Source organism: Manacus vitellinus, unplaced genomic scaffold, assembly GCF_001715985.3.
Source record: "Manacus vitellinus isolate BGI_N305 unplaced genomic scaffold, ASM171598v3 scaffold_16_pilon, whole genome shotgun sequence".
Classification (NCBI taxonomy): Eukaryota; Metazoa; Chordata; class Aves; order Passeriformes; family Pipridae; genus Manacus; species Manacus vitellinus.
Window position 1 is genome coordinate 5,855,032 of NW_021939189.1, and position 13,520 is coordinate 5,868,551.

The 13,520-nt window shown below is 41.8% G+C and overlaps 1 protein-coding gene across 2 annotated transcripts in view; it reads right to left on the reverse strand.

Moving 5' to 3' along the window:
* The window catches only part of MCTP2 (multiple C2 and transmembrane domain containing 2), a 101,633-nt gene that overhangs the window by 64,566 nt on the left and 23,547 nt on the right, over nucleotides 1-13,520 (reverse strand). The window contains exons 8-9 of one of the 2 annotated variants that reach the window (XM_018069540.1): nucleotides 5,776-5,940; nucleotides 3,852-3,982 (exon numbers count right to left, since the gene is read on the reverse strand). In XM_018069540.1, the coding sequence (XP_017925029.1) occupies nucleotides 3,852-3,982; nucleotides 5,776-5,940 (296 nt within the window). Of the gene's footprint in view, nucleotides 1-3,851; nucleotides 3,983-5,775; nucleotides 5,941-13,520 lie in introns of those variants that run through there. The other variant, XM_018069541.1, reaches the window with a different exon arrangement.

The following is a 13,520-nucleotide window of genomic DNA, read 5'->3' on the forward strand; positions in this document are numbered from 1 at the left end:
ATTATTTGAGAACACTACACAGTACATTTGGGAATCAAATGTTAAAATTTCACTAAAAGGTGCTGAGCTTAGCCTCTTACTAGCCCCTGCACAATTCTTGAAAATCCTTCACAAAAGAGGTCAGAATCATTACCACAGGGTCCAGCAAGATGCATCTATGATTAATATTTGAAGAGGAATTTCAAATGCCACAGGTGTCAGGGAGACAATTAATAAGGTCTTATTCTGACTCATTCTACAGATAAATTTTTGTTGTCTGATTCATCCTATAACCTGGTGAAATTTAAATTAAAGGTTTGGATACAGTCATAGTAGATTTCACTGCTCCATCCCAACATCAAGGCCTTTAAATAAGGCTTGTTTCTTGTTGCAAAGACAGTTTCCTGGAGGCATTCATCAAAAAGATATTGGATGCACTCCAGTTTCAGAGCTCATGGTCTTAAGTCTAGCACTTTTTGTAAAATCTCTTCTTGAGGTAAATATGTGAAGGAAAACCCTTCAACATTCCGCAGCATCTCTTTTTTTAAAACATATCCCTTACTGCAGAAACACTCTCTAAAACCCTGGCATAAACAATTTAACTCTGCCCGGACAAATTCTGCACACGTTAACACCTTTGTTTATTAATATACATTAACATCGTCTCCTGTTTATAGCATGCCTCTTATCCCAAAGGACACAAAAAGCACTTAATAAACGTTACTAACAGTCCTGTGCAGACTAAATAAAGGGATTATTTCATCCAGCACCAAAATGCAGCCACTCCTCAGTGTCAGACCCTGCAGATGAACCACTCAAGGCTGCAGGATTTTAAGCAAGGAAGAGCAATTGGACCCAGCTGAAAATCTAAGGAGACTGCAGGTAGGTCGAATGTAATAATTTAGCTTGTGATGTGCACTGACAGTGAGGGTTTGTTTTGTGATAGAAGAGTGGCATGAAATGTTTCCTCACTAATTCAGCAGCAGACAAACATCCCAGGTGTTAGTGTTTAGCACCAGAGGTGCAAGGCATTCCTTATTCTACATGTTCCATAGTCTCCACAGACACTTCAGGTCCTATTTCAGGAATAATATTTTTACCTTGAAACCAAATTATGCCTGGGAAAAGAGACCTGTTCCAGGGTTGTAAGGCATCCATCCTATATGAAATCCTGGGTTTAAAGGAATTCATAGGAGTCTTTAAGCCACAAAAGTTCTGCAGCCTGGATTAACAGATTTGACTCCACTTTGAGCATCTCCAACTTCATTTGAATAATAAAAACATACATATATTTAAAGGTCTAACCAACACAGTTCTGGGCTGAACAGGCTGGAGGGGAGTATAACGAATTCTAACTCTATTCACAAATTGACCACAAAATTATTAATTCAGATCCAGAAAATTTTGCCTTTTACTTAAAACCATGCAAATTTTTTGAGGGTAGTTGGCTGTACTGGCATGTGCTATGACTGAATATAACCCACAAATATTTTACTAAAGAATCTTTCTTACAATGATGTTGTGAAATCCAGAAATCTCAAAACTCAACTTGGAAATCATGGAGACAATAAACATGGCACCTCATAATGCTGCTTTTCCAATAGAATCCTTTTCCAGATTAGATGGTATTTGAACCCTTCATAAAATATTATTTATTGGGTGACAAAAGTTTCTACACAGTCAAAAAAAGACTTGTTATTATGCATTTGGTGTTTACCTATTCTTGCAATTGCTTTTAAAAAACTAGTATATTTTCTTTCCTGTTTTGATGCTACAGCAAATTTACTATGCTCTAGACAAGAAAAGCAAAATTTTTCTCTTCACACAGACATCAAAAATAACTTTCAACATAGAATCATAGAATTGTTTGGGTTGGAAAGGATCTTAAAGATCATCTTGTTCCAACCCCCTGCCACAGGCTGGGGCACCTTCTTCTAGACCAGATTGCTCAGGGCCCCATCCAACCTGGTCTTGAACACTTCCAGGGATTTACCCTGGAAGATTTACCTTTACTTTAAGGTAAATCTGCCACACAGACTTCACCAATACCGAACAGAATAAGCATTTTGCTGACAGTTTTTGCCACACTAAACATCACCTGCCAGAAACCAGTAGAAAAAAAATAAAAAAGAGGGGAAAAACATAAAGAAGAATTTCTCTGGCATAAGGGAGACTGACCTGAGGCAAGCTGCAACCACTGCTTTATTTCTTAACTCTAAACAGAATATCAGAAGTAATGGAAGTAACTGTGAGAATGGAAGGAACAGATTCATCTTCAGCCACTTCTCCATGTGATGAGCAACAGCAGTCAGCCAGAAAGCATTTCCTGCTCTGCAAAACCACAAACATTTGTAGAGCCAAAGGGCATTGTTCTTCTCAGTGAATAGTTTCAAACTATTTGCATGCTTAAAGTAAGAGAATGTTCTTATGAGTTATTGTTACTGTTATTTAGTCAGCAAGTTGTGAAACCCTGGCCAGGTGAGAACAGCAAAGAACTGCAGGCAGGATCCCAGCCCCCAAGAAATTTAGAGGTTGTGGCAATGATCCTGCAAGCAGATAAGCATGGGCAGACCCAAGAGGGGCTCCAGAAGCTAAATGGTTCTTGATGTTGCTGCATGGAGTGCAGATGGAGTTTGGGGAACATGACAATGCTGCAAGCCAAAAGAAGGAAGAAGGTAGAGTTACTAGTAGGAAAACAGCACTGTGTAAACTGAGATAGAGTGGAATGGGATTATAGAATCTAGAAGATCTCAAGTTGGAAGTGACTCATAAGAATCATCAAGTTCTGATGTAAGAGTAGAAAATGTATTCTATTCCTTTTACAAAATTAAAGGTTGACTGCTATCTCACAAAAAGTTTCATCTGCCAATGTGGCATAAGACCAGTATTTGAGAATTTGAAGATATCACAGAATCACAGAATGGTCTGGGTTGGAAGGAGCCTTAAAGATCATCCCATTCCAACACAGTACCATGGGCAGGGACACCTTCCCAGGTTGATCCAAGCCCTGTCCAACCTGGCCTTGGACACTTCCAGGGATGGGGCACCCACAGCTTCCCTGAGCAACCTGTTCCAGTGCCTTACAACTGTCACAGAGAAAAATTTGTTCCTAATATCTAATCTAAACCTACTCTCTGTCAATTTGAACCCACTCCTCCTTTTCCTGTCACTACATGTTCCCATAAATAGTCTCTCCATCTTTCTCATAGGCTCCCTACAAGTACTGGAATAATGCAGTGGGACAAGATCTGGTAGCAGTCAGGGGATGGATAAATCACCATTGAGGCTGCCCCCCAAAAACGATGCTTTAAACCAAATAAGCTCGTGCAGGAGTGTGGAGCCCCAAACCCACAGAGATCAGTCCTCTGTGGTAATGGGGGGGAGATTACCCAAATAAAGCAAACCCAGGTAGCAAGACCCATATGTAAACATTAGTTTATAAGAACTACAAGAACACAACATCAAAGTGCAAACAGAAAAAAGGGATACCAGTGTCTCAAAAGGAGCACAAAGATCCTTGGGCTGTCACCATCAGGATCTGGAGTAATATCACCATACAAATACAGACAAATCCTGCCTCCTTGATGCCACTGGCTCTCCAGAAACAGCTGCCACTGAGCTCCCACAGTATTTTGAGTTTTAGAGGCAGCTTCAGTGTCTCTGCATTCAGGCTGTGGCTAATCAACTACCCATTAACAGATTTTAATAAACATAATGTAAACACAATCTGGACATGACCGCAAAAAGGAGAAAAAAATACATTATGATGCTGGGAATAAAAATAAATTGACCAGTTAAAAAAAAAAAAATCACATTATTTTTCATACTTACCCCACCCCACCCGAAAAAAATCTAAGCCAAACCCAACTTACGTTCCCAAAAGCTCCTCGTGCTTTTTGTTATCCTTTCTCCAGACCTCAATGTCCAACATATCCTTCCTGTCAGAGAAGTAGTGAAAATCAAACTGTTCCCTCCACTGAGGATTTGCACTCTTACACAGTGTCTAGAAAACATGCAGTTATAATATTTACTTTTCTTAAACAGTACTTATTTCCACAGTAAAGCACATAGCAATTCTTCTACAGAACAAGGCTGGATGTTAGAACATCAGTTACTAAGGTCTTTCCAACCAAAGGTCCCCAGCCCATCACAGAGAGTCTCATCTTCCTAAATACTTTCTTTCCTCTCTCTCAATAAGAAATATGCAATTGTGATGTGAATGAATGGCTGGAGAAATTCTGAAATGCAGGATGGACCCACCAGCTCCACTTCCCATGGACTGTGGACATCATCCAGCATCACACACCAGAAGAAATCAAGAATAACCCTTTTGAGGAAAATCACCTGGAAACAGGTTTGAATGAATTAAGGAACCTAACCCAGTATTTTTTATCCTTTTGTGTAAGATACAGGCAAAGAAGGAGTAGATTTGGAATTTTTAATATCCAGTTAATTTGATATCTGTAAATTGTGCCTCTGAGTTCAGCGAGACTGCTCATGTGTTCAGGTTACTCCAAGTATTAACTGGATTGGGACTTAAATCACTTGCAGCTCGTGTCACACTACACTGCCCACTGTCAACATCAGTATGGTCACCAGGAGATAGGATTAGTTGGACGATGACTGAGATTTCTCCCACCTTGTCTGCTTTTCTGAACCACGAGAGATCGTACTTTTTAATTTAAATAAACTCCAGGAAAGAACATGAAGCACTGCAAATTTGAAGTCTTAGGCTGTAAAGGAACCGGCCCCCAACTTTTGCTGGACCTCAGACGGAAATTTTAAGTAATTAACTCACTACAGGCAACACTGTACTTAACTCCCCATTTTCAATATCTTAATTTTCTGTGACTGCAAACAGCCCATCCTTGCAGATTCACAACATGGGCTATGGCCCATTACAGAGTAACACAAAAAGGGATCGTAACAGGAATAACATGCATTTATTCTAAACTAACTAATTCATTTGTTATTTTTCAAAACTACTTTTCCAAATAAAAAACATTGACCTTGGTCTGAGGTCTGATGTGGGGGACAGAGTGCAGGTTTCAGATGCGCCTACATCCGAACATTATGTTCTGTGAACTTGCTCTGTACGTTTTGTACAGGAGGAGGTTTGTTTCCTCCTCCTCTGCACTTCCAGTTCATGACATGCAGAGCTCTTGCTTTCTCAACAGAATATTATTTTAATTACAGCCTCTCTCATTATTAGACACTGGAGGTGAAATGTATATCTTTGAGAACCTCATTCATTTTTTAGATTCCCATTAAACAGCACTGGATACAAGCTCACACAGCCTAGAATAATAAAAATTAAAACCAAGACCATGGAGTATTCTGTCTGTTTGGGGTGAGGGGCTCCCACTATATGTAACACATTTTTCAAGAAGGGTGCTTTAAAAAAAGAAAAAAAAATAATTCCCCTGCGCTGGGAACCATTTCATGTCTGCTTTTCCAGCAGATCTAACATTGTAAACCCAACTTCTGTACTGGCAAAGAACAAAACACATGTGTGGTGTGTGTAGCTTCATTTCATATTGAGGTCAAACATCCATCACCATGATGAGTATGTTAAAAGCACAAAACATAGATACACACAATATTCCTAACTTCCTCTTTCTCTATCAGCATGTAAAGCATATTAGTAAAACACTAATGTTTCTGATCTGTTCTCCTGGTTTTGATCTCACTTATATAAAAGGGTATCAAGAATAGTTCCATCTGAGGTAGCAACACCACTAAAACACCAAGTGCCTTACTGGCTTCAGCAAACTTAAGAAAATCCTTAATACTTACCTTGCTCTTGTATCTTTGATCTCCCAGTTTGAGGAGAATAAAAATCTCTGCCAAGCCCCCTCCAGGCATGTTCTTCCCCTCCAAGAGTGTGATGGTGACCAGCCCGTTCCACAACTGGTTCTTGCGCAAAGACTCGGAGAGTCGCATGCTCCGCATGAAACTCGACTGAAAAGCAAGTCAGCAACAGAAAATGTTTACAGACCCAAACATATTTTTATGCTCAAGTTAAATGTGATATAAAATCACCAGGAGTAAGAGAGGTACCATGCTTCCCTAAGAGTAAGTAGACAGGGCAGTAGGATGCTACGGATTTTCTGACTGTACTCCGGCTGGCCTTGCAAAGGGATAGGGCTCAGCACCACAGTAAAATCAGCAGGGTTACCTTAAACCACCACGGAAGTCGACTTCAGCTAACCTGGCTGAGCTCTGGCAAGAGCAGACCTTGAGCGTTGAGAGCAATCTGTTACCTTGGCTCAGGGAAAGACACAGGAGAGTGATGGGGAGATGGAACAGGGGAGAAACTAAAGTAAACTCTAAAAATGTCTCTAGCTACATCCATAAAACGCAGGTCTGTCCTTTCAGGGGAGACAACCCATGATCATAAAGCCTATGGCCAGGTGAAAGGCTGAACACGCATCTTCCACCTCCTCCATCACTCAACCGCCCGCCGTCTGCGTTAGCTCTTTGCCTGCTGCCTTTGCTGCTCCTGCTTCCAGAAACTGAGCCCACGAATCAAAAATACTGATGCCTGCTGAAAAAACACTGACACCACCAGGCTCTTTATCTGGAGTTATGGTTACCTGGTAGCCACATTTGTTACCTTCGCAGCTTCATCTTACAGAGCACGGCTGCACTAACAGTTTGCTAACTGGCAATATTTTATTGGACAGAGGATGATTAAATAGGCCTTTATTTGGGGGGAGTGAGCTGGAAACATTAAAACTCAAGGCTATACTTTTCTTCTCGCAGTAAAAATCCTGCCATATTTTATTCTCGTGAAGCAACTTTTAACTCGCCACACTTTGGAGCTTCAGTCATGTCAGATACAGGTGGGAGCAAGACGGAGGAGAAGATTTCACAAGTCACTTTAAAACAGGACGTGTTAGCTTTAAAAGCAAGTAAGAAATGTTGTTGCTAAATAAAACTATTGCAAAAGCACCTGATGTCTGAAGATTACTTTTTATGGATCAATTACCCGGCAACAAAATTCTTAAATCATAGGTGGTGAACTCACAAATTTTTTACTCACTTTTTACTGGTTAAAATACCAAACTCTGAATCCCACAAGCATATTAATATACTTCTATTTAAACACCCCGTTTGGCTTTCCTGGCGCAATGGGTAAAAATTCCTACCTTTAAAAAGAAAACGAGATTTTGATTCATAAATCCAGCTGCAATGTAATTTCTTTTCTCTCTTTTTTTTTTTTAAAGTTCATCTTTTGGGCCAAAGAGCTAAAGCATGACTGTTCCCATGGACATACTTCAAAGTCCCAGCAGATATATTCCTCCCTAAACACTGCAACTATTTCAAAATCCTTTTTATAAAAAAGGGAGTAACGTCCACAAGGGATCAAAGGGCACTCTACAGTCTGGCAATCGCCTTAGAAAAATGGCAGTGCTTCCATGAAATATGCCCTAAAATAATTTTGCAGCTTGGTATGTCCTAATTTCGAATTGGATGTTTATCTTGGAAAGGCTTCTATCTAACTTGTCCATAAAACAGCTCCACTTAGCTCTATGAGCCCTGTGAAAATGGAATCCAAAGCTGGCTATTAAGGGGGCCTGGAGATTGCTTCCATATGGCGTAACAGCATGGGAGTGGAGGGCTAAGGCCTACAGCAGGCGCTGCTTGGCTTGAGCTCCCCATCTATCCATGGACACTCATTGCATTACACCATAACATCTGGATTATTGCTTGTAATGTCCCTGGGAAATATCCACTTCCCATCAAAGCCTTTATCTATCTCGCTTGTACTTTGAACATTTTAGTATTTAACATAGTCATGTTTGATGTGATGTACTTGCTGCTTTAGGAGCAAGGATTTTCCCTCCCTGCCGCTCCTTCCTCAGAGGAGGAAGAGATATTTGATGTTAGTTCACAAAAAAAAAAAAAAAGACAAAGTTTATTATCCACATTACAATTTCTTTTAAAAACAAAGCATCCATCTCTCTTCAAAGCATCCAGGCTGAACACAAAAGATAGTTGTTATCACTCAGTTTTCAAATCAAACTTGGATTCCTTTCTTTTTTCTTATCCAGGCCAGTATTTTAGGGAGTCACTCAGCACTGGGGATCTTCCTACCCCAGTTCTGCAACACACATAACCCCAGCCTTGTAGCCAGTGGCTTGACAGTTCAAAGGACTGTTGGGAGGTACTCAAACCACCCTGGATTCCACACGGTCACAGGAAAAATCAGCACCTGCACTCAGTATTACTGGAACACATTACAGTGCACCAACCTTGACCTTCCAAAACAGGTGGCCCCAAGCAAACATCCTTGTGCACTCCTTTCTCAGATGGCTGTGCAGCTGTAAAGCTCTCTGTGCTCAGAACAGGGGTGTGTTGGTCTCCTGCTAACAGGGCCTGGAGGAGATCTAGCATCACTTGAGAGCATTCCAATGGATAGTGAAGCCAAGATGTTTGCAACTGGTTTAGGGCACAGTGCTGACCTGCAGCACCTCAACACAGGCTCCAGGACTGCAGTCTGCTTCCCACCTCCCCCCACGCCAGCCCTGCCACTGGCACAAATTTCTCTCCAAAGAGAGAACAGCATAGCACCTGGGGGCTGCTTGCCTTACACCCTTGCGAGACACATCACATTAGGAATGCTCTGGATTTCCTGGACATGCCCAGGTTGCTCCCACAGAGTCTGCTCAGCAGGTCTGGCACATTTCCTGTGCCTCGTAGCACCTACACATGCACCAAAGAGCCCCTCTGTGCAGGCTCTGTGGCCACCTCTCCAGCCTCCCCAGGTACTTGGCAGGCTGTTCCTCTGACCACCCTGATGGAAATCCCAGTGAAACAGGCAGTGTCTCAGATTCCACTCACAGTTTCTGGAAGGAAGCAGGTCTGGGGAAACTCAGATGTGTGGTAGACCCACAGACCTGGGTCATCAATGAGTCAACTTTAGTGCTGCCTAGGGAAGTCTGCACTATGGAAAATTTCTCCCAGGTGACAAGAAAATGATATTACATTATTTATTTTAGAAGTCTTACCTCCTCTCTGATACCCCACACCTACTCATTTCAAACTGATTTACACAGAGTTAATTGATTATACTTCATAGCCTCCCTCTGAGCTGGCAAAACTATTGCAGAGCAGAGCACAGAGGAGTGCAGTGATTAGTCCAACAAAGTTACTCAGGTGCAAAACAAGCACTGAAAAAAACACCCCAAACACTCTCCCTCCCTCCCTCCCTCCCTCCAGCCCCCACTACCCTAACCTGCCTTCACAATGAGACCAGAAAAGTCAAAGCCCCTGTCTATACTGGCCAGAAAATAAGGACATAACTGCTTAATCAGAAGCAATTTTGAACTGTTTTATCTATTCAGCTCTTCCCTTTCCCTGTTACCTCCCAGGCTACGGACGCCTCCGCACTTGGGTGCTTCAGTTCCTCCTGCTGCTGATCCCAAGCCCTTTCCAGCTGTGCTCCCAGACTGGGTGCCAGGTCCTTCAGGCCTCTCCTGCTCTTTTTTCCTGTAAGCTCTCTGCACTCAGCCTGCTCACACTCTGGCTACATCCCAGACCAAAGTAAAGGTGCATTACAGAGGTGCAGAAAAGTTGGCTGAAGCTAGGATCAGTCTATAGGGCTTGAAATCAGTAAACACATGCTTTATGATGGAAGTTGGCACATATCCCAAGCACAAAACATTGGACAAGCTTGCTTATTCCTTCCCCTCATCACTTCTAAAATCAAGGTAGCCTTGAGACCAGAATTTGAGGGGTTGTCTCTAGATAGTGCTCTGATTTGGGCTGGCCTCTATGTGCAAATAACCACTAATACCATAAAGGTCACCTTTATGAGCAGTTCACTGCTGTAAAATGAATAACAACTGGAACTAAAAGCATCCCTCAAAAAAGCCAGCCAGAAAACAAACAAACAACCAAAAAAACCCCAGTAAGAACAAAAATATCCAGAGATCTTTATTCTTAAAAACAAACTAGATCTTTTGAAGTCTAAGAGCCCACGTTTGTTGCAGATTTAGGGACTGTGCAACATCAGGTAAGTAATGAATAATCTTCTCTGAGGCAAAAGTATGGCCTGGTCATAAAGCAGGACCCTGCCACATGAGGACCAGAAGATTGCTCTTCTCCCTACTGCTTAGAAAGAGCATTTTCCCAGAAAACATCCCACATCTCTGAATAGAAAAATTAAAAATCAGTGCTCACATTACCATCTTAAATGGAATTTAAGAGTTTCTCACATCAACTTTCCATTTTTTATTACTTTCTGGTTTAAAAAAGAAAGCTGGACAAGAATGAGCAGATGGGCCATATTCTGCCTTCACAGAGCCAAATACAGGAGATGAACAAGAATGACAGAGCTTTGGAGGGGAAAGAACTGGCTCATTGACCCAGCTTCACAAAATCCTTTAGGAGTTCCAATCTCCCTGATAACTCCATTTGTATATAATCTCCCTCCACAGGCACCCAGCAAATCCCCTCTGGTACATCAGGGCTGCTTTCAAATCTGTCTCTTTTCCTGACACACACATACATGCCCCAAGTTCAAACTTGTTTTTGAAGCAATAAAGAGATGCAGAAAAATTGTACATTTAAATGACACGGCGAGGTGGCCAAGTGTGAAGTGAGCCCATCTCTCCCATCTTTCATTTAAAAGGATGAGACAGGACAACAGAAAGCCTGCTGCAATCCCTGTGAAGAGGTCAACGTCAAAACTGGGCCACGTAATTTGCCATTTGAGAAAACAACAACACACAAATAGGAGGACTCTTTGGACCTCTCCTCATTAGGCAGAGAAACCATTTTGCAGAGGCAATCTCCCCTTGGGAAAGAGGAGAGGGCAGCGAGAAAGGCAAGTGAACCAACACGAGATTGCCGCCACGACGCGTGACCCTGTGGCAACCGAGTCCCTCCGCTCCACGAAGCGCTTGGAGGGCTTGGCTGCCCACAGGGTATTGTGGGAGAAAGCCAAACACAATGAGGCAGACAAAAATGAAACCTAACAGCCCACACCAAAAAAAAAAAAAAAAAAAAAGAGGAGAGCGAGGGATTTTCCCCTGCGATGAGATGCTCAGGAGCACTTGGGTCCGGTCAGCCTTTCAGCCAATTTATTCAATCAGCTTAGGCTATCAAGGTGGCAATTCTGTCGCTTTTGTTTCAGGACTGGACTGTTGCAGGTCAATCCACCCCAAGCAAACCTGCTTATTTGCTTCACGGATGTTCAACACTTTAAGGTTATTCAGCTGTACAAATGCTGGAAATAGCGTGCTGGGCACTCAGGGTGAGACTCAAGCCACCCGGGACAAACAAGGCTACTGAGCATCAGCATGTTGGGCTCCAGCAGAGAGATCAACTAACTCCCTCTGAGCCCCAGAAAGGAAAACAGAAAAGAGGGGAGAGCTTGCCAATACATAGATATGAGTGAATATATGAATACTGCCTAATAGTATCCTCTTTCCTTTTCAATGCCACCCTTCATGAGGAAAAGAAGAAAGTTGCGCTCTTGGGATAAGCTCCCACAGAAGACAGTGCTGTTCTTGGCTCCCATGAAAAATGAAGGATCTGGATGTCATGCCCATGTCTTGGGAGTCCTCCCAAATATGCAATGATTCCCTTCTAGCAGAAGTGAAAAATATACACTGTGTAATCAACAGATAGTTAAATCATCCAGTTCAACAGTTCTTGCTCCAAAGTGATTTAAAAGACAATATTCAGTTGCCAAAATCTTTCCTGCATATTACATATGCAGACCGTGAGGCTACTGGAGCTGGACTGGACATCTTGTACTGCCATCTTGTACTACTTGTACAACTGTTTTTGTTGTTGTCTGAAATGCAGCTTTTTCTTAAAACAGCAAGGGAGCTCAGAGGACACACAGATGAAGAGTACACAATATCCACAAGAGCCCACATGAACCTCTTTGCCAGTCTGACATGGAGTTGCAACAGGTATTGATGCCATCAACATTTGGGGTGAATTTGGGAAGTCAGCAAGAATCCTGTGATTAATGTGAAAAGACTCATTTAGGACACTGATGTGCTAAATCTGCACTAAAATAACATAAAATAGACAAATTAGAGGATAATCAGATTTCTTTCATATAGGCAATACAGATTAAAAAACAGCTGTGAAAGTTATATTCATTTGTCCATCCCTAAAATAAGTCATTTTCCCTGTATTTATAGAAGGAGAAAATCTAAATATTACAATTCAGGTCAGCTGTAGTTCAGCACACAAAAAAAAAAACCAAATCCCATGAAAACTATTTCAAACAGAAAACTTTCATTTGCCTAAACTTGCAGAGATAAAATTTAGATCTGTCTCAGTTCAGCTGCTCAAATGGAAAGTATACTGTGTTTTTCTCCTGCAACACCCAACCAGAGTCAGCTCAGGAGCCAAAAAAGAGACAAGTTTGTGTATCCATTACAGAGCTCTCTCCATTTCCCCGGCCTCCCTTATTCCTGTATCTTTATCTCGTCCAGCAACATTGTTTTCTACCCCATCATACTCTCTGGCTATTCTTCCATAACCTCTTGTGCTTTCCCTAGACACCTATATTCCCCATGCACACAATTTTTCTTCCTAGCCTTTATGTTCTGCCACAAACTGCTAGTACTGCTTCCACAGACCAGAGTTTCCTAACTAAAGATGGTTATTGATGTACAGTACTAGTGTTTTAGTGCAGTAGCAGAATCAATAAACTAGGAAATACTGCTTTGTCAGATTTTTCCTGTGCATGCTGGGAAATATTTTTTACTGCCTTTGGATGGTCACAGAGGTTTTCTTAAGAGATCACACTGGAGCATGAACTGTGTCTTCCCTGGGAAGAGCTGAAGCTCTCCTACCCTCTAGTGACTGGAACAGAACAGAGCACAGAGTTGAAGCTTTTTTCCTTTTAAACAGTACTTTCATGTCTCCCAAATCAGAACCACGCCTCAGCATTCCTTAATTTTATTTTCAAAGATGTTAAGGGACAAGCCAGAGTCTTGAGAGCTGAAGACTGACAGCTAAAGATTCAAAAACACGTATGTAAAAAAAAAAATTATTCAAAATGCAATGAGATATTGCGTATGACCAAGGAAGAAAAAAACTTCGAGTGACAGCAATCAAGACAGAATTTGGCTATTCTGGAGAAAAAAGACCAGAGTTTAAAAACCTGACTCCCTTCCCCAGGTCCCAAAGCCAACCAGCGTCCAAAGACAGCTGTGTGAGAAACAGGGAGACCAAGTGACACTGACTGAATGAGGGCACAGTAATTTCCAGAGTTCCAGTTAAAAACTAAGTGCTGAGTTCTTCAATTATTCCATCACTTTCTATCACATGGCATTCAGGGAGCTCTGGCAACTCTCTGCTCCAAGCACTGCAATATCCCTGGAATCAGGGCTCCAAGGGCTGTACTTTGCACTACTTCTATTGACAAAAATATTCTTGCTGGCACAATACCTGAAATGGTTGGCTTCTCTACACAGCACACCACAGTTGTAATGAATAAAACAAGAGGAGGTTAATTATTCAATTTATTTAGGCACAAACCGATAGTTATACAGGAAAAATATCAA